Source organism: Microcaecilia unicolor, chromosome 4 (assembly GCF_901765095.1).
Source record: "Microcaecilia unicolor chromosome 4, aMicUni1.1, whole genome shotgun sequence".
NCBI lineage: Eukaryota > Metazoa > Chordata > Amphibia > Gymnophiona > Siphonopidae > Microcaecilia > Microcaecilia unicolor.
In genome coordinates this window covers 60,625,294-60,651,596 of record NC_044034.1, presented here as the reverse complement: position 1 = coordinate 60,651,596, position 26,303 = coordinate 60,625,294, and the positions used below count along the sequence as shown (strand labels likewise).

Here is a 26,303-nt window from a genome sequence, read left to right as displayed (position 1 = left end):
CCACCAATATTAGAAAGAAAGGGTGGATCGCCGCCCTGTTCAGGGCTCCATGACAGACCAAGGATGAAACACAGGGTGGCTCCCAATGTGGCCACAGCTAAACCAAGGATTGACTTCTGACAACTCAAACTCCCTCTGGCAGCTGAAGAAGAAGGGGCACTTTGTATTCCAACTCAAGGCCATCAGATCACAGGCCAAGCCAGCTCCAGTGGGACACTAGGAGCTGGAACACTTCTAGGCTCAACTCCCACTCCACCAAGCCTAACACTGTATGACTGAGGAAATCCATTTGCACATTTTCCACTCCGGAAATATGCACTTCAGACCACCACCAGGTGTCATTCCGCCCTGCTTCACAGCTAGCTGGTTTCCAAGGTGTCTGCCGCACTCCTAGTCTTCCCTTGTTTTTTTGATGTAGTCTACTGCTGTGGCGTTATCAGACCTCACTCAGACTGCCTTCCCCCTGAATGGGAGAAACTGCTTGAGCACCAGACGAATGGACCTGTTCTCCAGCTGACCGATGGACCAGAAAGTTTCCTGCTTGAACCAGTGGTCTTGCGCTGGGTGCCCCTAACTCACCAGGCTGGCATCCATGGTGACCACCACCCAGTCCTGGGGAGTCTAAGAAAACCCCCTTCCTGAGAAAGCTGCAGGACAGGTCATACAAGGAAAGCCCTCAAGTCCGAGACTAGCCTAAGAAAAACATCAGAACCCTCCGAATGAGGAGACCAACGGGAAAGCAGGGCACTTCAAGGAGGACCAGAATCTTCTTTGAGACTTCCAGATGCAAATACATCTTGCCCAATGCCAAGCTCAAACCAATACAAGATGAACAGGGGGCATCAACATATACAACTCAGGAACTGAATGTTTTCAACGTGTCCTCAAGACAGTTAAAGACAGTTAACGATAGAAGTCCCTCTTGCAGTACTGGTTTTCTTGTGTTCCAACCACACATGACTCTTGATACATATGTTGAGCTTGAATCAAATTTATAAGACAATTGAAGTTGAAAGTCTATTTTCAAGATCAGACCATTAATGAGGAAGTGGAATATAGATTGCCAAGGATCAGATCAAAAGTAGATTCCTCTTGGGCCACCTGGTCCAGCAATAATAGTGTTTAAATAACTGACAATGCAACATTAAGCATTAAGCGGATTGATTGATTTATTTATTTTATTGCATTTGTTTCCCACATTTCCCCACCTTTTTGCAGGCTCAATGTGGCTTACAATACATCATGAATGGTGGAAATATATAATAAAATAGACTTTTAGTATTATATAAGGATCTTGGGTAACATGATAATGATAAAGCATGATAGTGGTATAACAAGCAAATATCGTAAAGCAATTCTGGATATATGTGTAGGAATTCACATTTGTTGATCTTTGTGGTATGCCTTGTTAAAGAGGTGGGTCTTCAGTAGTCTGTGGAAGTTAGTTCATAGATCGTTTTTAAATTGTGCGGCAGCGCGTTCCAGAATTGTGTGCTCAAGTAGGAGAAGGTTGACGCATGCGTTAGTTTGTATTTTAGACCTTTACAGTTGGGGAAGTGAAGATTGAGGAATGTGAGGGATGATTTTTTAGTGTTCCTGGGTGGTAAGTCTATCAGGTCTGACATGTAGGCCGGGGCATCTCCATGAATGATTTTGTGAACTAGGGTACATATTTTGAACGTGATGCGTTCTTTAAGTGGGAGCCAGTGTAGCTTTTCTCGTAGGGGTTTAGCACTTTCATATTTTGTTTTAATGAATATGAGTCTAGCTGCAGTGTTCTGGGCTGTCTGAAGTTTCTTGATTATTTGCTCCTTGCAGCCAGCATAGAGTGCGTTGCATTAGTCTAGATGGCCGAGTACCATTGATTGTACCAGGTTACGGAAGACGTTCCTTGGGAAGAAAGGTCTTACTCTTTTTAATTTCCACATTGAGTGGAACATCTGCTTGGTTGTGTTTTTGCCATTAAAACCTAGTTTTATTAATCTAACTTCCTTACAATGGAAAGCTATTCGTGCTTTACAAAGTGATGTTTGAATAATCATCTAATGGCATTAAGGAATGTGGTTTTACTAGATTGGGAAGATTCCCAGTTTTATGCAGAATTATCAGATCCAACTTTGGAATTTCAACAACTAATTCTGTATGTTTCAACTAAAGATAAATGGGGGGGGGGGGGGGGGGGAATTTGATTTGATAAAGCTAAGATACTTACTTGTAGCAGGTGTTCTCTGAGGACAGCAGGCCTATGTTCTCACACATGGATGAGGTCATCCGACGGAGCCTGGTGCAGACACTGCCAAAATGTACTGCCACTTTAAATCTTTAAGGCAGTGCCCCCACCGCACATGTGCGGGTGCCTTCCCACCCGACACACGAGCGTGGGTCTGGTAGTACGGTGATAAAGTTAAGATGACAATTTCAAGTGGAGGTGGGCGGGTTGTGAGAATATATGCTGTCCTCGGAAAACACCTGTTACAGGTAAATATCTTAGCTTTCTCCAAGGACAAGCAGGCATGATATTCTCACACATGGGACTCATTAGCTACCAGAGTCACAGCATAGCTATTACTATTATAAAATAGACTGTGAACCAGGTGAAAGAAATGGGTCAGAGGGTGGAGTTGGACGTTAGACAGAAAAAAAGGTTATGTAGAAATGCCTGTCCTGTCTGGAATTTTGCTCCAGACAGTAGTGAGTTGTAAAGGTATGGACAGAAGACCAGGTAGCCACATTGTAAACATCCTGAATATAGGTAGAATGAAAATGGGGTACTGAATCCGCCATCGCTTGTATGTTATGAGCGGTGGCATGGCCATGCAAGGTCAGCCCAGCCTGAGCATACATGTAGGAAACACAGAGGCATATTTTCAAAGCACTTAGCCTTCCAAAGTTCCATAGAAACCTATGGAACTTTGGAAGGCTAAGTGCTTTGAAAATATGCCTCACAGTCAGCCACCCACATAGAAATTGTACGCTTGTTGATAGGAATCCCTAGTCTATTAGAATAAAAAGACAAAAAAGCTGGAAGGATTTCAGATGAGGTTTTGTGCATTCTAGGTAGTATGCCAGAGCAAGCTTGCAGGCCAAGGTATGCAGTGCTGCTTCTCCAGGATAAGAATGTGGTTTAAGAAAGAAGACAGGTAAAAAGCAAACACGTCCTTGGTTTAACACTGACCTCATAGAGATGAAAAAATTATGTAAAAAACTAGAAAGAAACTGTCAAAAGAAAAATCACATACAAATAAAATGATGTGGAGGACAACCTTAAGAGTGTAGAAACATAAAATAAAAAGGGCAAAAGCAGAATACTATAGCACATACTTGGAACCAGACCGTGTCAATGTTAAATTTGGAGCTGGTGGCAAAAGGACTAATTATGGATATTTCAAGCACCTGACTTCTAGGTTATCACACTCCCTCTTATATCAACATCAACGGAGGCTGGCATTATTGAGCAGTTACGAGAGCACAGAAGTGGGATCCAGTTGGTAGCCATCTGTATGCTGCCACTGGATATATAAAAAATTAACAATTAAAATATTAAATATATAAGATAATTAAGAAAAGTGTTTTACTTTCTTACAGATAATTTTCATATACAGTCAAGCAACTACAAACTTGAAAACAGAAAAATTACAAGAAATCAGGTAATCAAACAATAACATCTTTAATCCACAAATAAATGAGAGGGGGCCCATAGGGAATAATATTAATAAGGTCTATACCAAACCTCACAGTATAAATATGACCGAACAACAACAGAAAAGGCTACTTAATTCCTGCAACCAGTATGTGCTAATTATGAGAATTAACCACTACTCCTTCCAATTCCTTTGACGTCAAAAAAATCATACTACTGACTTGGATCGAAGAACTCCAGAATCGGAGCCAATGGTAGAATCAGGCCACTGTTTACTGAATTTTCCACTGCCTCTCTCAACCTCTAAGGGGATGGGAGCCCTGTTCACAGTGGCCAGGGGCCCCAGTGGGATGCGTATCACCCAAAAGAGGAATCACACTCCTGCCCATATCTTCATCCAGAACCTTGCATACACAGGCTCTGGTAAAGGATCATCATGTCAGACCCCATGATAGTGCTTCTCAACCCAGTTCTTGGGGCACACCCAGCCAGTCAGGCTGTTCAGGATATCCACAAAAAATATGCATACGAGATATTTTCCATTTATTTATTTATTTTCCACATTTCTGTATTGCTTAAAACAAAACAGCGCACAAAAAAACAAAACATAAAATAACAATTTAAAAACATTAAAACAAACACTCTTAAAAATTAAACAAAGTGCTAGATCTCATAATATCAGGAAAAACTGTCTCAAAGTTGCATATATCATTTCAATCTTTCTTATGTAAAAGCTTCAAACAACAAAGTGTTTAAAAGACTTTAAAAGACTTTAAAAGACTTTAAACTGCAAAGCCTCTGCACATAAATGTAACTGCCCGTTCAACAATTCCATAATGAAATCCCTGCTATAGAGAAAGCTGCAAGTCTTATGTCGTGATGTCTAACATGAACAACTGAATCAAGAGAAAGACTATCGCCATCTCTGATCTCAAGCTCCTACTAGGATAATACACACAAACTCCTTGGTAGGCAACTGTCTTGTGGATCTCTTGAAAAACCTGACTGACTCGGTGTGCCCTGATGACTGAGTTGAGAAGCCCTAGGACACCGCAAAGCCAGTAACTCTATTACAAGGGGGTGAGGCCCAAGGGACCCCCCCCCACACACACACAAACCACTAACTTCCATTGTCATGTTGTCCCCTGTGCTTTGGCATGTAAGAATTAAAATGGCCACTGTTCCCACTGAGTCTAGCTAACTCAGCAGTGACAAGTCTCAGCCAGGGCTCAGGACAATTCCCTCTATGATCTTCTCACTGGCTTTAGGGGCAAGATTAGGCTGCAGCTAGTCATGGCGCTCACATGCCTGCTACTGTGTACTTCCTCCTAGCCAACACTGGAAACAAGCAATTGACTGCAGAGAGTACCTCCCCCAAAGCACCTACCACTCAGAAAAACACATATGAACATGTGGGACCTGGCACTGTCCGGTAAGGCCCCTTGCTGCCTAAGGGCTTACCATCTGACTGCTCTCATACTTTCCTTCAGTTATGTTTTTTTTTATTGTGGACCAAAGCTTGAGGCTCTCCCAAACCCTAACAGCTGAGGTCCCAGTGGGCTTGACCTTGCTGGATGTAGACTGCAGTCTATTCCCCAGGAAGCTGGGCCTACCTCATTACCCTAGCACGACAGCCTTACTTGTACCATCTGCTGGAGGCACAGAAACACTGAGCTTCACTAGTCTACACCAGCCCTTATACTGGTGATGTCACAGGATTGACTCTGTTCTCTACCTCCATCTGCTGGTTGGAAAGGAATATAAATACATGTCTCTGGACTGGTGGCTAAATAAGAAAAAAAATTAAAAAAAGATCCTGAGCTTTTATGCTAATGAGCCTGCCATGAGTGGGAAAGCGCGGGGTACAAATGACTAGAGACAATACAAAGCAGGAAAGTTTCATTAGCTTATGTAATCAAGTCTGACAGAACTTCCAAGTACAATCTGCAATTGTCCCTCCTAAACAAACATGTAATCTTTCAAAAGCATGAACTAGTAGATTTACCTAAATATGATAAATGGTGTGTGATTTAATACAAGTAGCTTTCATAAAACTACTTGTATTTGGAACGTGAGGACAGTGCCGGGCAGACTTTTATGGTCTGTGTCCTGCAAATGACAAGACAGATTCGGATAGGCTGGAAGTGAGCTTAGACAGCAACTCCAGTAGTTAGAACATAAGGACTTCTACAGTCTATGTCCCAGTAACACCAAAGAAAGACCATGATCAAGTATATAATATCACGTTCATTGTTGATTTAATCTTGAATTGATAATGAATATGACTGTTCGGCAGACTGGATGGACCATTCAGGTCTTTATCTGCCATCACTTACTATGCTACAAAACAAAAAAATAGATAATGCAGGATATATTGTTAGTGGATTCTGGTAACATCTGGTACACCAAAAGGCACAAATCTAAAGATGGCCAAGTACGAGGATCTTAGCTGCCCTGGGTAAATCTTTAGTTATGAAAATCTCTGGGGGGGTGGGGGGGGGGGGGGGGGGGGAGGAGGACGAGGCTAAAGTCAATTATCATGGTCACCCCAACACTACCATTCCCAGAATGATCCAGCAAAATGCATAATTGGACATTATAATAATTATTTTTTTTTCAAATATACGAGGGAAATTCCAAAAGCTATTTAACCAGATAAATGGACTATTTGAAAACTACCATTAAGGTCTTTATCTGCCGTCACTTACTATGCTACTATGTTACCCATATCCACTGTGGGTAAAAGCACACATTGATGAAGCTGTCAGGAACTACTGATTTTGCCTTGACTGTAGCTTCTCTTTGCCAGCCCTCAGAAACTGCCATCCCAGGCAAATGCTTAGTCTGTCTAATTGTCAGTCCTGAACATATTCTGAAGAGACTTACTTTTAACTCTATAATTGCTAACACTGTAAAGTATATAAGCACACAACAAATTAGTAACACTAAGCTAGAATATTGATATGGATCAGAAGCTATGGTAAATGATTCTCCCTATAAATTACAAAATGGAAAGAAAAATAAAGTGGTGCCCTGACAATCTAAAGCTAGTTCATAACTACAAAGATTTTATAACATCATCCAACGTGTCCTTGAGGTTAATACAGAAAGCAATACAGTAGAGCCAATGCCAATGGCTGAGCGAACTTCTACTGTGAGATTGACAAGAAAATATTCTGCAGTGAAACAGTAAACTAATGAATGCAAATTCAAAGCACGTAGAACTTGAATGCTAAAGTCAGGGAAAATCTGCTGAATCGGTGGTAAGGGCAGCTTCACTAAGCACACATCTGAAGAAAACAAATGTACCAGCACACTTCTGTGCATGAAGTGGAAAGTTTTCTATGCATAAATATTGGTCTCAAAAAAAATTTATTGCACGGAAAAGTTTTGCAAGGCTAACATTTATGCACAAAACATTCAAGTTCATGCACAGATGTGTGCTAGTACTTTTGTTTTCGTCAGACGTGCTCACAGAGCTGTTACCTTCCTGTTCTATCTTTTAAAGTTGTATGTATTTGCTATGATTGCAGTAAAAAAAAAAAAATAAAGCCAGCAGTAAAATCCCCTTTTACTTATGTGCACTGTGGCAGTAAAAAGAAAAAAAAGCCAGCAGTAAAATCCCTTTAACTTCTGTGCACAGTGGAATAATACATAATGGCCTTATTACAATTCATTTTAATGAATGTACTATACAGTCATATATATGATGTAAGTTAACTTCTACACTGAACCCCTTTGTGCATTGTGCACCCAGTAATGTACATGTTATACCTTGTGGTTAACTGCACACTTCTAGCTGAACTAGCTTTCTGCATCAACCTACTTGTCAGGACTATATTACTCTCACTCCAAATAAATTACTTTACCTCTCTCACCTGCCAACAACTGCTTTTTCTGCTGCAGACTTAAGGCACTGCAAGCTGATTAGCACATACAAAAGGGAATTCTACACTACCCGCAAAGTTGCAAAGTCCACAAGGCCTTTTTACACAAGCACTATATTTTCCCCAATTAAAATAAGCGTAGTTTTGATAATACAGGGACTACATGCTCTGTAACAATCCCCACCCTAACCCTGCCTCCAGGAAAACCTCTGCTCATTCATTGCACAGGAGGGTGGGCAACTTCCAAATAGCTCATTTACCCAGGTAAATAACTTTTAGAAACTGTCCTCTAAATTATTCCTTTATAATAAGCTTCCATATACTAAAAGATTACCTGATCAAAGAGTTGTTTGCCAGTTGTGTTGGGCTGGATAGCAAACTCCAGCTCTGCATCCATTGTGGTAACTCGAACATTAATCTATGAAAGCAAAACCAAACAAAATTGTTGTACTCGGATCATACATATTAAGGTCTGTATGCAACATTTATGTTTATGTTTAATAAAAAATTTGATATACCGCCAATTCCAACAAAGGAGGGTCCAAGTGGTTTATAATAAAAAGATAACCCATTCAAGATAAAATCAGACAGGGATGCCATAATAGGACAGTGAACACTCACACTAGTCCAGTCAGCAGAGCGCACACTACCCACAAAAGGATCCCACTCAAGCGCAGAAACAGAAATCAGGCAAAAACCCTCTTTGAAGAAATGGGTCTTAAGAAGAATTTTAAATTTAGTAAAAAAGCATTCACTGCAAAGGATACCGGGTAAGTTATTCCAAAGTGTGGGAACCAAACAGAAAAAGGCTGAATGATGGGTAGATTCATATAAAATACTTCTAGGCCTGGGAATAACAGTCTATTAGCATCAAATGATCTGAGACTATGAGAAGGGGTGGAGGAGGTAATTAAATTTGCAAGGTAAACAGGGACACCAGTGTGCACAAGAGAAAGAATTTTAAAGAGAAACCAGAATTTAACAGGAAGTTAAGAGCTAATGAAGTTTATTAAGTTAAAGGTGAAGCTCTATCATAATGCTTGGCTTTACAGAGAAAGCATATGACACAGTTCTGAAGTGTTTGAAGTATTTTAATCTGAGAGAGGGGAAGACCGGCTTAGACCACATTACAGTAGTCTAAGCGGGAAAAGAGTACAGCTTGAAGAGCAGTATGTAGAGAATTAAAGTCAAGAATAAACCAGGGGCGTAGCTACGGGTGGGCCTGGGAGGGCCCAGGCCCACCCAATTTCAGCTCTGGCCCGCCCACCCACTTTTCCTTCAGGCCCGCACCAGCCCCAGCTCCCATTGCCGGCCACTGCTGCTTTTCCTGATGAGCAGCAGGGCCGGTGCTACAAAAAGAAGAAGCACAACGCAAACGACGACTCGACGAGAAAAATGTTTTAAAAAATACGCGGCACTGCAGGCTGCTGGCTCTGCAGGCTCCGCCCGTCTCTTACGTCACTGCCCCTGGAGCGAAGCAGGGGCAGTGATGTAAGAGACGGGAGGAGCCTGCAGAGCCAGCATCCAATGCTAAGAGGCTGCCTGCGGTGCCGCATTTTTTAAAAAACATTTTTTCTCATCGAGTGAGTCGTCGTTTGCGTTGGCGCTCAGCTCAGTCAGCTGAGTGCTTCTTCTTTTTGTAGCGCCGGCCCTGCTGCTCATCAGGAAAAGCAGCAGTGGCCGGCAATAGGAGCTGGGGCTGGTGGGAGGATGGCAGAGAAAGAGGGAGAGAGACAATAGATGGAAGGATCAGGAGAGAGGGTAGATGGGTAGAAGGATGGTGAGAGAAAGAGGTGACACTGGATGGAAGGATGCAGAAAGAAAGAGGGGAGACTATTGGAAGGATGGGGAGAGAGAGGGGAGACACTGGAAGGATGGGGAGAGAGAGGGGAGACACTGGAAGGATGGGGAGAGAAAGAGGAGAGCTGCTGCATGGAAAGGGGGAGTAGTGAAAGATTGGAGAATAAGAGGAAGGGGCATGGGGAGAACAAGGGTGAGAAAAATATGAAAAGCCATATGTAGATGAAGGAAATTAAAGAATGGATAGTAAGAATGAATTAAATCTGGACACAGAGAGAGGCAGAAAAATATTGAAGAAAGCAAAGAAAAAATTACAAATGGCCAGGAAACCCTGGCAGAAGAGTTAAGTGAAAACGAAGGAAAGCAGAATCTAGAGACTGGGAGCAACACAATGAGAAAAAGTAAATGGCCATACAAAGGTAAAGAAAATAATTTTATTTTTAATTTAGGATAAAGTAATATGGTGCTAATAAAGTTTCAGAGACCAATACTTCCTTCCTTAGGTCAGGAGAAGATACCGTAACAGCATTATACTGACCTGAGGCAGGAGGTTTTGGCCTCTGAAAGCTCACTGAAAAGGATTAGGCTATTAAATAAATTGTCTGAAATCGGATGCACTGAAAAGCAGCACTTTACCCTGTGTGACAAATGCATCTGAGTGTGACTAAATTTTGCTGGGGGGGGGGGGGGGGGGGTGGGTAGAGAGAAAATTTTGTGCCCACCCACTTTGGGTTCAGGCCCACCCAAAATTGGCAGTCTGGCTATGCCACTGGAATAAACAAAAGGGTACAGATCAAAAGAAGAGAAGAGTCGAAAAACAAAGTTGAAGGACCTCAGAAATGTGCTTAGAAAAGCAAAGCTGTGAGTCAAACTAGACCCCCTAAATAACGAAAGCAAGTAGCTGGAACAATGAGTAACTTGAAAAACCCTACAACAGTGACTTGACTGGCTGTGGTAAGGAACTGGAAATACAACAAAGTATGGTGTGGAAATGGAGTTAGGTAAACGTGAATGTAGGTATTTTTATTATTTTGTTTTTTTGTTACATTTGTACCCCGTGCTTTCCCACTCATGGCAGGCTCAATGCGGCTTACATGGGGAAATGGAGGGTTAAGTGACTTGCCCAGAGTCACAAGGAGCTGCCTGTGCCTGAAGTGGGAATCAAACTCAGTTCCTCAGTTCCCCAGGACCAAAGTCCACCACCCTAATCACTAGGCCAGTCCTCCACTCAGTTTTATCCTAGATCCCAAATGTATTAGCATCCTATTTAGTTTCCATCTTTCAAAACAGTGAAGATATTTACCTGTAGCAGATATTCTCCGAGGACAGCAGGCCTTATATTCTTCACAAGTGGATAATGTGACCCACATTGTCCAGAGCTTGTAACAAGCTTAAAAGAGCTTGCCGGCACCCGCATAACCTGGGGCTCCTCCCCAGTGTCGCCCCCAGTGCTGCCCCTGACCTGCTCACTTTTTGTTTGAGCGGTCTCAAGGGATATTAACCGAGTGCCACTGAACATCCCTGGTTAGGTGCTGGGAAGCTATTTAAGTGGTCAGGAGAGGCTGCCCGCTTAAATCGCTTTGAATATTGGCCTCTTAGAAATTAATATTTTGCACCCTATTCAAGTTGGTTTTAGGAAACTGCATAGCACTGGGACATTGTTAATTATTTTGCTATCCAAGGTTAAGAAAGTATTTCATTTAGGTAAACAGTTCTTTGCAGTTTGTTATTTCAGATGTCTTTGATACAGTCGATTATGAACTGTTACTGGCCAAATTGAGTGAGCTGGGTATATCAGGATGTGTCTAGTATTGGCTCATTTCGTTTCTGATTACTAGGAATTAACAGTGTTAGGAAAGATAGAGAAGTCTCCTGTTTGGAAATCACCTTGTGGTATTCCACAAGGCTCTCCCGTTTTGTCTCTCCTTTTTAATGACTTCATTAGGCTCAGTTCAACTGAAGAGTGATAAGCATCTTTATTCATACACATAACATCTTTGTAAGTCTGAAAGAACAGGGACTAATACATCTGACATATACTAAGTTAGTGAACTGTGCTTTTAGGAAAAAAATTGGGCTCTTACAAATATGTTAAGCTTGAATGCTACTAAAACTAAGGTACTTTGGTTTAGTTGTTTTTTTGGGACTTCATTCCAGCACCCTTCCTTTAAATCCATCTGAATATGTGTCTATAGATTGGTCTGCTAAAGTATTGGGCATAATAACAGACACCTCTCTATTTTAAGCCGCAGATGAATAATTTGTTTTAATTTTTTTTTTCAAGTTTAAGCATATTGTCTTATTTTTCTGAAGATCATTCTATATATTACTAGAACAAAGTAACAAACTACTGTAATTCATTATACTCTGGCGTTTCCATTATTATTCCTCCAGAATACGGCAGCTAATTGATTTCATAGGGCCACTCTGTTGCTAATGAAACCTCACCAGCTTCCAGTTCATGCAAGACTAGTATTTTAAATTGGTGTGTTTTGTATTTAAAATTATCTTTTGACTAGTACCACTTCATGACTAATCTAATAAAAAGATCCTTGTGGCAAGCAAAATTCTTGAATGCCTGATAATAGTTAAGTTTCCCTGCTTTTTTAACAGTATGCGTTTTAAGAAATTTTTAGAAGGCTCTTCTCTTTCATGCTGTTCCAATATGGAATATTCTTCCATTATCTGTTAAAAAAAACATCTTATCTGCTTTTTCGAAAGCACTTGAAATCCTTCTTATTTCAGAGACATTTAGTTTGCAAGTGAATTTTTATTTTGTATTGGTTATTTCTATTATTATAAAGTCTCAATTTTCCAACATAAATGGGACTGATCCACTGTTGGATAGGTGAAAAGTCAAATAATATTGATAACAATGGTAACCCCTCAAACAGTGGATAAACAAAGGCTGTAAAAGCAGGGTCCCGGGTCACATCAGTGCCGTTTTCCTGTAAAACCAGGGTCTGAAAAATTGTTTCAGGTGCGAAAAGTCCTGATTTGCATCTCTGTATAATTCTTTGGTGAGATTGCATTTGGAGAGCTGTGGTTCTGAACAATGCATTGCCTAAAGGTTATAAACAAGATGCAGCCAGCCCAGAAGATGAAACTAAAATTGTCAGTAGTCTTTGTTGTGTAAAGCATATAAGAACAGACTTAAAGATCTCAATATGTATTCTTTAGAAGAAAGGCAGATAAGTGGAAGTATGACAGATACTTAAACAGCTCTGAAGCACAAATGCATAGAAGACAGGCCTGTTTCAATTGAAAGGAAACTTTGGAACAAGATAGCATATGGTGAAGGCGTAAGGGAAGAGACTCAGGAGTAATCTAAAGAAAAATATTTTACAGAAAGGATGGTATAAGGATGGTGGATGTGTGGAACATCCCAGTAGAGACAGTGGCGATGAGGATTTTCTCTGCATTAAAGAACGCATAGGACAGACTATCTAAATGAGAGAAGGGACTCCTTAATACTTGGAATGGATGGGCACACTGGGTAGGCTATATAGTATACCACCATTTTCTCTGTTTCTTTCTGGTGGAGGTGTCTTTACACTGCCAGTCTGTAGGCTAAACTCTTTAGCAGTTACCTGTCACAAAAATCTCATCCCGAATTTTGCTGCCCTTGCAACATCACAGCAGACTAAGAGCCCTCGTAATAGAAAACACCAACACAATAGGGATGATATTGTGAGCACAGAAAACCAGCCCTAAATATTAAGGATTAGAGCATAAAGGGCAGGTCCTGAAATGCACTCAGATTCTACAGAAAAACAGAAGCTGCCAATCTGTAATAAAGTGTTCTCTGAATATGGCATATCACAGGTCTCACAATGAAATGAACTTACTGAGCTTTTTTGAGAACAAAGCATTTTCTGAGAAAGTGTGGTAGTACCTAAACAGCAGAAGCCCCACAGCTGCCTTTATTTCCAGTAAAGATAAGTAACAGGAGAGAAAATTCCCAGTGGAAGGAGGATGTCTGTGTATAACTGCTCATAAAAGTACCTTCTGAGAAGGTTCACTATCGGGTAAACAACTTTGCTTTCTTTTTAAACAAGCCTATCATTAATGCCAGTGTGACAGACTCCATAACTAGGGGTTGTCTTCAATAAAAGAAAAGAAAAAATTGGGGGGGGGGGGGGGGGGGGGGAGAGAGAGAAGAAACATCAACTCCAGAAAAAAACTTGTTGGGAGAAACTTGTAATTATTTTTCACAAGAACAAAAATAGAGAAGATAAACTGAAACCATTTAGACATGCCTCTAGGATAGAATTCGGGTTCTCTCTCAAAAAGGCCTTGAACAGACAGATTAAACTTAGCATCCTGCATAAAGCCATCTGTAAGCATCTATTTCTTTTCAGTTTGTATTGAGGCACTAGTCCTCCATTTTAGCTTGCATTTATTCTTTTCTTTTATTTCACTTGGTTTGTTGAAATGTAGCAAAACATGCAAATAAACCATGTACAAAAAAGTGCAAGAAGAACACACTAACTGTCATGGAAGCATATATACATTAGGCATGTGATAGCAGTAGAATCAATATTTTGTGCAGATACTGTATCGGGAGCTATAAGAGTACACATTATTATGGGTATTTGGAATGAACATTGTGTATAAGAAAGATATTACTCCTTGGAAAATTGTGTAAAAAAATTTAAAATTATAAATTTTGCAGAGTTCCCCCATCATAAGACTTGATATCCTCCCTCTCTTAGATCCCACCTCCTCAACTCTTGTTCCAAAGCCAGTTCTTTCTCCACCCCTCAGTTTCCCCTGCCCTCCCCCTCCTCAGTTTTCTCTTCCTTCAACTTCCAATCCTGTGTTTTCCCCAAGGTCTCCCACCAATGCATATAATCCCACCTCTCCTTGTCTCACTCCCTCAACATATACCCCCATGTCTTCTCCCCCCCCAGCATATACCACACCATTCCATCCCTGGCACATAGTCCCACCTCAGCTTCTCCCCTCCTCACACACATACCCCAACTTCTTCACTCTTCTCTATCAATTATATAGCTTGCTACAGTAACCTCCACTGACCCTCAACTCCATGGCACAGAACCTCCAGCAACCCTCACCCCCCATGGTATACCCCCCAGATAGCTCCAGTGAGCCCCACCCATCCCATTGCTCAAGTGATCCCCTATGCCCAATGGCACATTCCCCCAGCTTGTACCACTAACCCTTTAGCACAAAGCCCCCAGCTTTCTCCAATAACTCCTACCTCCATGTGCCAACCACCTGCCCCCAACCTGGATCCAATGATCAACCTTGCCATTTGCTCTACCAACTACTACTCCCCACTGTGGCATGTTCCAATTCCTGTTTGCTTCTGCTGCTCTCCTCATGGCACACCTCCCTCAGCTTGCTTCTGCTGCTCCCCACTCCCACCCTTGTGTTACCAACCTCAGTTTGTCTAGTGTTTTTTCCTTGCCCCAATGAAGTGGCAAGAGGAGGAACTGAACAACTATGCATCGGGTTGCATTCTCCTCCTCTGCTGTCCTAGGCCCAAGTGGTCCTGCTTACAGCCCCGTAGTTCAGATGAACAGTGGTACTTAGGCTGTCAGAGGAGGACATGGCCAAGTCATTCACTACCTCCTTTTACCACTGCAATCTTAGCGGGTGAGGAGGAATACAAAAGAGCCGACAATGCTGGTGCCTCCACAGAATTCCCTCCAGGAACAGATCATATAAAATTAATGTAGTCAAGGGAGTGACTGTGAAATGTCAGACGCTCAGCCCTGCATTTGGTATACAATCACCTCAGCTATTCAAACCCTGTTTTTTTTTTAAGTTGATTTATTCCCTTCAATAAAAACAAAAAAGCTACACAAAAGAAATTAAATCCTCACTAATGATAGCCGAAGAATGAGCTAAATATTTGCTCCTCAATAGACTACACACTAAAGACTCCAGTGGTACAAAACCATGCATTCAGACTTCATATCTTCTATGTACTTCTTTCCATCCGACTTTAATAGCCAATATCTTCATTACCATTAGATTTAGATAAGTTGATGTCTACACAAGTCTTTGTGCACAGTTTTCTTCTGTGCTAGACTCCTTTCTGCATAGAGAGGCCATACTAAAATTGAGTAGAGAATCCAAACTACACTCTGTGCAAAGCTTCATTCACTTTATTACAGCAGCCCCAGTGTTTGTAATGTTGCAGAGTGGTCCATTATACCATCCACTGTTTCCGCTACCTATTCACCAAAGACGTTCTCTTGTGCAGCAAATGTCTGCTGATCTTTGGTGAACACTTTCTCGGAGGATACAGGGAATTTAACCAAGCTAATCTACAAGGTGCAATGGCAGCTGCTTATGCTTTTGATGCAGTTTGAAAAGCATCATACATGCTTTCCATACTATTCTAGGTGGCCAAATTTGATCTTCAAACTCACTTGCCATGAAGTCTTCAGCTGAGGATTTTCTAGGTATATGTAGTCAAATGAGGAGTTGCAGTTCTTGAATTCAGCATGGTGCTATGAATATTCACAAGCTAAATCTGGATGCAATGGAGGTGGGACTTCTATATACACTTCTCTATCTGCCCCAGTTCCTCAAAGTCTGCTACTCTAGCCTTCAGAGATCAGTTATTCGAAAGCCAACATCTAACCAACTGGGAAAGAATCATATATGTGACACAATTGAAAAGACTGAATAGCCCCAATCTCGTGGCTGGCCTACTGTGTGCATCTTAGTAGTGAGGTGTTTAGTTATTTAAAGTTGCAAAGGCAGCAAGTATACCTAAACTAATATAAAGGCCCTTATTTGACAATTTTTCTACTATTTTGTGTTTGATTCTCAATGAAATGCAAATCTGTTAAGTTACTTATTTGCTAGTGAAAATACCCCAGAGAGACAATTTTGTCTCCCTCTTAATTGGGATAACTGACTAGAAATTTGGAGATGTGCCAAGGGGTGGGGGGGGGGGGGAGATAACTAAACCTAAGAGATATTGATTAACCTCACAGGAAAGCTAATGGCTAGCTTTATTTGCTCTAAGGCTGAAAGGGACTATTTAGAAACTGTGATGACTTGATACATGAATATAAGTATCTTTGATACTTACATTCATTATGCATTCACTAGGTATCAAAAGCTACTCACATTCATTCAGTATGAAGGCTAGGCTGTCCATTGTGAACTTTTCTTAACATTCCCGAGGTCCAAGATGACATATGGTCCTTTCCCAACTTCTTCAGGATGAAAAGCACCTATTACAAAGCCCTTAGTTTCTCTCTTAGGATAGGGCTGGTTCTACTGGCTTGAAGCAGTATTATTCTGTAGAAGCTGCGCATGCAACTAATGGTTGAGCCCAGATACGTACTCTTCTTTGAATTAATAGGGAAAACAGACAATATCCTGATTTGATCATGCTGACTGAACACCCAGAAAGCAAAGTTAACTCACTTGTGGCAAGTGTTCTCCAAGGACAGCAGGCCAAATATTCTCACAGATGGGTGATGTCATCTGATGGCGCAGATGCCGACTAGTAATAATACTTAGAAGTTTCTAGCAGTGTCTCACCACGCATGTGCTAGTGCCTTCCCACCCATGTTCCTCAGTCATTTTATAAAGCTAAAAAAATATAACTCCAAGGAGAGGTGAGAAGGTATGTGAGAATACTTGGCCCGCTGTTGTCAGAGAACACCTGCCACAGGTGAGTAACTTTGTTTTCTCTAAGGTCAAGCAGGCTGTTTTCTCACAGATGGGAATCCCTAGCTATCAGGCTCACCGAAAACAATACTAGGGCAAAAGGGACTCAAAAAAAATCAAAGCCTGTAATATAATCAACCTGAAACCATAGACATACTAGGTGTGGCAGTGCAGCCTGGACCAGAACAAACCTAAACCTAGGCCTGGGGAGCATGGAGTTGGATTCCAGACAATGAACAAATTCTACAGGACTGATTGCCCGAACCGGTTGTCATGTCAGGTATCCTGCTCAAGGCAATAATGAGATGTTAATGTGTGGAAGGATGACCACGTTGCAGCTTTGCTAATTTCCTCTATGGAAGTTGATCTCAAGTGGGCTACTGATGTAGCCATGGTTCTGACATTATAAGCCTTGACATAACCCTCGAGAGTCAGCCCAGCCTGGGCATATGTAAAAGGAGATGCAATCTGGAAGCCAACTGGAAATTGTGCATTTGCAGATGGCTATCCCCATCCTGTTTAGGTCAAAAGAAAACAAAAACTGGGTGGACTGTCTATCGGCTTTATTCCACTCCAGATAGAAGGCTAAGGCTTACTTACAATTTAAAGTATGCAGTATAATTTCACCATGATGGACATGTGGTTTTGGGAAAAATATTGGTAGAATTGTCTGATTAAGATGAAACTCCAACACTACCTTAGGAAGGAACTTAGGGTGTGTGTGAAGAACTACTCTATTGTGGTGAAACAGTGGATCAGCTAATAGGGCCTGAAGTTCACTGACTCTGCAAGCTGAAGTGACCATCATAAAAAACAAATTTCCAGGTCAAATACTTCAGATGATGGGAATTTAGGGGCTCAAAAGGAGATTTCATCAGCTGGGTGAGGACAATGTTAAGATCCCATGACAAAGTTGGAGGTTTGACAGGGGGCTTTGTTAGTAGCGAACAAAGGCTGTAGCTGTACAGAGATGGGATTACCTTCTACACAGTGATAAGCACTAATTGCACCAAGATGAACCCTTACAGATTTGTTTTTTAAACCAGACTCAGATAGGTGTAGAAGGTATTCAAGCAGTTTGTGTAGGACAGTTGAGGGATCTACGACCTTGCCCTCACACCAGATATCAAACCTCCTCCACTTAAATGAGTAACACCTCTTAGTACAGTCTTTCCTCAAGATGCCCTCTAAGGATCCAAATTCTATGTTCTCAACATCCATGCCGTGAGGGCCAGGGATTGGAAGTTGGGATGTAGAAGAGATCCCTCATTCTGCATGATGAGGGTTGCAAAACATTACAATCTCCACGGATCTTAAGTGGACAACTCCAGAAAAGGAGGAAATCAGATCTGCCTCAGCCAGTAACAGCGATTAGAATCATGGTTCCCTGGTCCTAACTGAGTTTCAGTAAAGTCTTCTCTATGAGAGGTATTGGAGGATACGCATAAAGAAGTCCCTTTCCCCAATGAAGGAGAAAGACGTCTTGACGATATTCTGCCATGTGATTTGAACCTGGAACAGAACTGGGGACACATACAAGATCTTGCAGGTGACGCCTATGTTAAGAGACCTCTTCCCCTCCTCAACCAGGTCCAGCATCTTTTTCCCTCCTCCCCCCCAACAAGGTTGCTGCTACATTTTGGAGGGACAAGCAGGGGGACTTCACAAAAGCATCTTCAGTGGCCAAGCCAAATCTAGGTCATATACCTCACAGATGACCGCAAGGGGCCACTTGTCCAAAACAATCTGGGCCTAACTCTGATAAAATTACCTTAAGGGTCTACCAACAAGCAATACCAAAGAATAGGCTCCCAAAACTTCACTGGGAGCTTTGGACACTACCAATGCCCTTCAGACCTCTATCTTGATCCAATAGACCAACCTGAAAGGTAAATAAATATCCTCAAATGGAGATACATTACTTTTACTTTAATGGCAGAGTCAGATAACAGACCACTACACAGTTCCTCCCAAAGATAAAGAGAATCTACTGAATCCTCTAATACAAATCCTCCAGGGACTGCTTGGATAAAATATGCAAGAGATTTTCTGAGTCATACATACATACAAGGTCCCAACAACAAAAGATGATTAGATTACAACAGAAGAATTTTCAGCTTTTCCTCAAAAACTTGGAAAAAGAAAAAAAAAAAAAAAAAACAACTGGGACCCAGACTGGTAACTCTTGACACAATGCTGGGCTCAATGAGAATGAGATATCATTCAAGACTGGCAACTCTTGGAGACAGGATGCTGGGCTCAATGAAATATTCAACATAGGATTGATGTTTTAATCAAGCTGTGTAATTTGGAGCCAGAGAACATAGTCAAGTCATCTTGCATAGATGGATTTAAAAGGGGCTTGAACAAGTTCCCAGGGGAAAAGTCCAAGAATTATTAACCAGGTAGACATGAAATTGAGCAGCAAGGAATCTACTCTTTGGGATCTGCTGGGTACTTCCTTATGACCTGTTTGGTCACTGTCAAAGACACAGTGCCAAGTTTAATAGATCTCTGGTCTGGTCCAGTGTAGTACAACTTATGTTATTTTTGTGATGCATCATTTCCAATTCACTTTTTTCTGTTTGTCACACCATGACCAGCTAGACCATAGAAAGATAGAAAAATGTAGGCAAAGATCATACGGTCTATCCAGTCTGCCCATTCATTCCATCTATTCACCCTATGACTTTCTTAGAGATCCTATGTACTTGTCCCAAGCTCTCTTGAGCTCAGATACTGTTTTCATCTCTATCACTTCCACTAGGAGGCCGTTCCACAATTAACCACCTTTTCTGTGAAGAAGTATTTCCTCAGGTTACTTCTGGGCCTAACTCTTATCCCTTTCAACTTTCATTTTATGTCCCCTTGTTCCAGATCTTCCTTTCAATTGAAAAGAGACTTGCCTCCTGTACATTTAAGCCATACAGGTATTTAAATGTCTCTATCATATCTCCCTTTTCCCACCTTTCTTCCAAAATATACACATTGAGAGCTTTAAGTCTGTCCCCATACACTTTATGATGAAGTCCACTGACCATTAGTAGCCACCTTCTGGAGCGATTCCATCCTATTTATATCTTTTTAAAATGCGGTCTCCAGAATTGTACACAATATTCTAAATGATGAAGTCTCACCAGAGTCTTATACAGGGGCATCGTCAACTTTTTCCTACTGATCATTCCTCTCCTTATGCACCCAAGCATCCTTCTAGTTTTCACCACTACCTTTTCTACCTGTTTGGTCACCTTAAGACCATCATATACAATCACACCCAAGTCCACCTCCTCTTTCGTACATTAAAGTTCTTCACCACCTAAACAGTACTGTTCCTTGGGTTTTTGCAACCCAAATGCATGGCCCTGCATTTTTTAGTATTAAATCTAAGCTGCTAAGTCCTTCCTCATGTAATTCACGTTATCAGGGGTGTCTACCCTATTGCAGATTTTGGTATTATTCACAAAGAGGCAAACCCTACCAGACATCCCTTCAGCAATATCACTTACAAAAATGTTAAAAAGAACCGGCCCAAGAACCGATCCTTGTGGCACACCATTGGTAACATCCTTTTCCTCAGAATAGCACTACCCTCTGATACCTTCCACTCAACCAGTTCTTAACCCAGTCAAATCACTTTAAGGCCCATACCGAGGGCACTCAGTTTATTTATTAGTCACCTATGTGAAACCACATCAAAGGTTTTGCTAAAATTCGGGTTACCCAGTCACAGAAATTAAGCAGATTTGTCTGACAAGACCTGCCTCTAGTGAAGACATGTTGCCTTGGGTCTTGGATTCCAAAAACTTTACTATTCTCCATTTTAAAAGCGTTTCCACTAACAGAAGTCAGACTTGCTGGCCTGTAGTTCCCAACCTTTACTTCTGCTTTTGTGGAGAGGGATCACATCTGCTCTTCTCCAGTCCTCCGGAACTACTCCTAACTCTAGAGAAGCATTGAAAAAAAGTCAGCCAGCAGACCCACTAGAACTTCCCTATGATCCTTCAGTACCCTCGGATGTATGTCATCCGGCCCCATCGCTTTGTCCACTTTTAGTTTAGCCAGCTTTTCACAAACACAGTCCTCTGAAAATCATTCAGGGACTACCACCCCACCATTCCTATTTGTGTTTGTCTTCTGCGGTCCTGCTCATGGCCCTTCAGCTGTGAACACAGAACAAAAATATTTGTTAAGCAATTCCACCTTATCTTCATCAACTTATCACCTTATCTTCAAAGTGGTGAAGGTGGTTAGCTTAGCAGAGTTTAAAAAGGGGTTGGACCGTTTCCTAAAGGACAAGTCCATAATCCGCTACTAAATGGACTTGGGAAAAATCCACAATTCCAGGAATAACATGTATAGAATGTTTGTACGTTTGGGAAGCTTGCCAGGTGCCCTTGGCCTGGATTGGCCGCTGTCGTGGACAGGATGCTGGGCTCGATGGACCCTTGGTCTTTTCCCAGTATGGCATTACTTATGTACTTATGTTTCACCTTCGAGCCTCACAATGCCACTTTTGCACTTTCTCCTATTTTATTTATTTATTGCATTTGTACCCCACATTATATCACTAACATATCTCAAAAATACCTTGTCCCCTCATTTTAGTGTACTGGCTGCTTTTTCTTCCACTTGAATCTTTGCTTTACTGACTGTTCTACCAGCTTCTCTAGATATTATCGCCTGTCTTCCTCTCTGCAATCTCTTGTAGTTTATAAAAGGCTAACCTCTTTTCCCTTACTTTTTCCTCTACTACTTTTGAGAACCAAAGTGGCCTCCTTTTCTTCTTATTTTCATTTACTTTCCTTACAAAAAGGTTTGTTGCCCTTACAATAGAGCCTTTCAGTTTTGCCCACTGCTTCTCAACTTCTTCCAGATGTTCCCACCCAGACAGAAATTCCATGAGGTAATCCCCCATCTGAATAAAGTTATTTTTTTTTAAGTCTAGAACCTTCACTTTCGAACCCTCTCCACACCTATCTTATTATTCGACCAGCTGAAATGGAAGAACCCAGATGAGAAGAGGAAAGCGATTCCCTCCCATAATGATGAAGAGGAAAACCTGGCATGGAGGAAAACCAGAAAAGCATTTCCTTCTTTATGTATAGTAAAAAAAATTGTGGTTGCTGTATCATAGTAACATAGTAGATGACGGCAGAAAAAGACCTGCACGGTCCATCCAGTCTGCCCAACAAGATAACTCATATTTGCTACTTTTTGTGTATACCCTACTTTGATTTGTACCTGTGCTTTTCAGGGCACAGACCGTATAAGTCTGCCCAGCACTATCCCCGCCTCCCAACCACCAGCCCCGCCTCCCAACCACCGGCTCTGACACAGATTGTATAAGTCTGCCCAGCACTATCCTCGCCTCCCAACCACCAGTCCCGCTTCCCACCACCAGCTCTGGCACAGACCGTATAAGTCTGCCCAGCACTATCCTCGCCTCCCATACCAGTCCCGCTTCCCACCACCAGCTCTGGCACAGACCGTATAAGTCTGCCCAGCACTATCCCCGCCTCCCAACCACCGGCTCTGGCACAGATTGTATAAGTCTGCCCAGCACTATCCTCGCCTCCCAACCACCAGTCCCGCTTCCCACCACCAGCTCTGGCACAGACCGTATAAGTCTGCCCAGCACTATCCTCGCCTCCCATACCAGTCCCGCTTCCCACCACCAGCTCTGGCACAGACCGTATAAGTCTGCCCAGCACTATCCCCGCCTCCCAACCACCAGCCCCGCCTCCCGATCTCGACTAAGCTCCTTGGGAACCATTCCTTCGGCACAGGATTCCTTTATGCTTATCCCACGCATGTTTGAATTCCGTTACCGTTTTCATTTCCACCACCTCCCACGGGAGGGCATTCCAAGCATCCACTACTCTCTCTGTGAAAAAATACTTCCTGACCTTTTTCTTGAGTCTGCCCCACTTCAATCTCATTTCATGTCCTCTCATTCTACCATCTTCCCATCTCCGGAAAAGGTTCGTTTGCGGATTAATACCTTTCAAATATTTGAACGTCTGTATCATATTACCCCGTTTCTCCTTTCCTCCAGAGTATACATGTTTAGTTCAGCAAGTCTCTCCTCATACGTCTTGTAGCGCAAATCCCATACCATTCTCGTAGCTTTTCTTTGCACCGCTTCAATTCTTTTTACATCCTTAACAAGATACGGCCTCCAAAACTGAACACAATACTTCAGGTGGGGCCTCACCAACGACTTATACAGGGGCATCAACACCAGCTTTCTTCTGCTGGTCACACCTCTCTCTATACAGTCTAACAACCTTCTAGCTACGGCCAGTGTACTTAGACATAAGGGTCAATTAACAAATTGCAGACAACACTATTTTATTGGACTAATTAAAAGATACTGGTTCTCTCAACCATTAACCATCCACATTATAGGTCTTAGGGTGTCTCGTCTGTTTACCTTGTACAACTGAACTGTAGCTAAAGACCCCTATGTGATGGAGCGCTCAGAATAAACCCAGTTTCCTTTAAGTTCACTCCACTCCCTCACAGGGTCACTTTAAAAAAAGCATTGCTAGTCTGCTTAGATAGTCAGAGATAAAACCGTAGAGAAGAAACAGGACAGGGAGGCCTACAGCAGGAAGAAGCCATCCTCTAGGAGAGTTGCCTAGCCTTTGGCTGCAGTGTCTGAAGATGGGCCAAGGACAGGTAGACTGTATTGTTCATGCTGGAAGTTGGGTCTGCTAGAAGCTGGTCACTAATAAAAGTGTGTACAACAGAGCTTAACCAAAGTTGTACTCGGTCAGGCTCCCATATGATTGCTGCCTATGTTTGATCACCAGATTTGTGGCAAGAACAGACCTTTGGTACAGCCACATTGTCGCACCCTATTAGTAAGAAAACAATGTACTTGGAAGAGGGAAATAAACATTTGAACATGATAAACTGCATTACAAAGCAAAGCAACATTATTAGGTTGATATTAACAGGTGCATATATTGCAAATATTGCTTATCGCTCTTAGCAGCAAATTGTCAACATCCACTCACCGGTTTTGGCATTTTCCTTTTTAACTCCTTTCAGTTCTGTGATGGTATATTACACTACTGCAAAATCCCCTCTCTCCTTCTGTTGAAATAAAAAAATCACAGTCAGTTTATCATCATAGTAGATTTATATACAAGTTAAAAGTACCATGCTTGTACTAAGCTGCACAATTTGGTTTGCTATTCGCTAAAACTCTTACGAATTCTATCAAATATTATAGAAAAAATCTACAGGAATTAGAGAATTGTCTTTAATTACTCACCCACCATCACAGCATCAGACATTAGTTGTAAAGTTATAACAAACTTTCAAAACCTAACATCAGTACCTCTGGTAATTATAAGTAATTAGATTAATTATATGGAGGAGGAAGAAAAGTTTGTTCCTCATACAAAGGTCACAGAACAGAGAAAAGGGAAAGAAAGAAAGAAAGAAAGATTCATAGCTATAGAGAATTAGATTCTATCAAGGGGGGGGGGGAGAGTACCTCCCCACCCCCGGAAATAGACTATGGCAAGGACATGAAACTCTCCCAAAAGCATCTTTAAGATAGGAACATAACAGATGACAGTAGAAAAACAAACAAACCAATCCATCCAGTCTACCCAGGAATCCCTGCCCACACCATGAAAAAATGTATTCCAGCTGCCAGCCATAGAGTCTAACCACTTGTAAGATACCTGTACTGGACAAAGAAAGGGGGCATCAAATTCATTTGTACGGTAGATGGATGTACATGATCCACTAACTAGATCACATCCAGCATGGCTCCCTTCCTTAGTAATAATCTAAATATCTAAAAATACCAGTGTGGCTATTGCCTGAACAATGTAGCTTAATGTGGCTCTTACAAACCGCTAATTTCCATCAAATAGGGTTCAATGCGGTGCACAATATAAAAAATGAAGCAAAATTTACAGAAAAACAGAAATTTATAAAACCTCATGTAATAGAACATTATAAAATTAATCTACTACAACACCTATCATAACTGTAAAAGATTACAATTTGCCCAACAAAAAGGTTTTTACCTTTTTCTGAAATATCAGGTAATTTTGCTCAATTCTAATTGGTACGATGAGTAAAGTTATTAAATTTGCAGATGACAAAACCACTCAAAGCTGTCAAAACACACGCGACCCGTGAAAAACTGAAGGAAGGACCCAGGAGACCGAAGACCGTGAATCCAAACAGCAGATGAAATTTGAAGTGGACAAATGCATATATTACGTACAGGGCCCCTATCTCCTTAAATATGCCAGATGAAAGTGTAGGTATGTTGTATAGATCAGTAATAGACTCCTAGTTTGAAGGCGAGTTTTCATATACCTGATAATTTCCTCTCTCAAATCCTGCTGAACTAGTAAAAAGTAGTCCAAAGCAGCAGATGGAGGCAAAGGAAAAAAATTGATTTTAAGTGCAGCCAGACGCTGTCACAGTGTTAATGCCAAAAATATAATAGTAGAACCAGATCAAATATTTATAAATTTATATGCTGAACAATCTGACCATCCTTGGCAGCTCACATGGGGGCTATCCAGTCTTTTGCACCAAGTGTCACACATTTGATTATCTCCCAGTTGGTGAGAAGTCATATGTGTGTACTCATGCAAAGAATTCTTAGCACTTAACAGGTCTGATCTCTGGAGGCTAGAATAGCAGACTTTGAGGAGCTCAGGCACACAGACGTTTATAGAGGAAGCCTACAGGTACATAGTGGAGAAGTCCCACCTCCAGATTCTTAATACATAGTCCCCTTGACTTCGGTCTTGTTGTCGCTGTCTGGATGTACTTGAGATTCAGTTCCTCCTTTACTCACCCACCACTGGAATAACAAAAAAAAATTTTCGGGGGGGGGGGGGGGGGGGGACAAATTTTACCCATTTCTGCTCTCTAGATGGTAATCATTTGTGGAGACCAGTAGAGAAAAAGTGGATGGCCCTGTACTGTATTGGCAGACTGCAAAGGCACTCTTGCGAGGAGAGAATCTGTTATTCAAGCTTTCAGAAAAAAAAAAAAAGGACATCATGAGATGTTTTGTCTAGAGCACCAGGTGACTAGTCTCCAACAACAGTGTGGGATTCGTCAGACTCTAGGTGTTAAGGACTCAGTTGCTGGAGGGCTCAACAGGCGCTTAATGAGCTTCTTCATGAGAAGGCCAGGAAACCAATGAATTACTATAAAATATGTCTTTACAGGTTCGCCAATTAAAACAGTAGTCTTTTGGCCCGACTAGTCATAGTAAAGGACCTAGTAAAATAGACACTTTAAGGGACTTCAGGAGGGTGCTTGTG

The 26,303-nt window shown here is 41.6% G+C and overlaps 1 protein-coding gene across 2 annotated transcripts in view; it reads right to left on the bottom strand.

Moving 5' to 3' along the window:
- RDX (radixin) overlaps positions 1–26,303 on the bottom strand; it is an 88,584-nt gene that overhangs the window by 46,431 nt on the left and 15,850 nt on the right. For both annotated transcript variants that reach the window (XM_030200277.1, XM_030200278.1), the window contains exons 2-3: positions 24,012–24,090; positions 7,862–7,945 (exon numbers count right to left, since the gene is read on the bottom strand). In XM_030200277.1, the coding sequence (XP_030056137.1) occupies positions 7,862–7,945; positions 24,012–24,023 (96 nt within the window). In that variant the 5' untranslated portion in view covers positions 24,024–24,090. The remainder of the gene's footprint in view (positions 1–7,861; positions 7,946–24,011; positions 24,091–26,303) is intronic.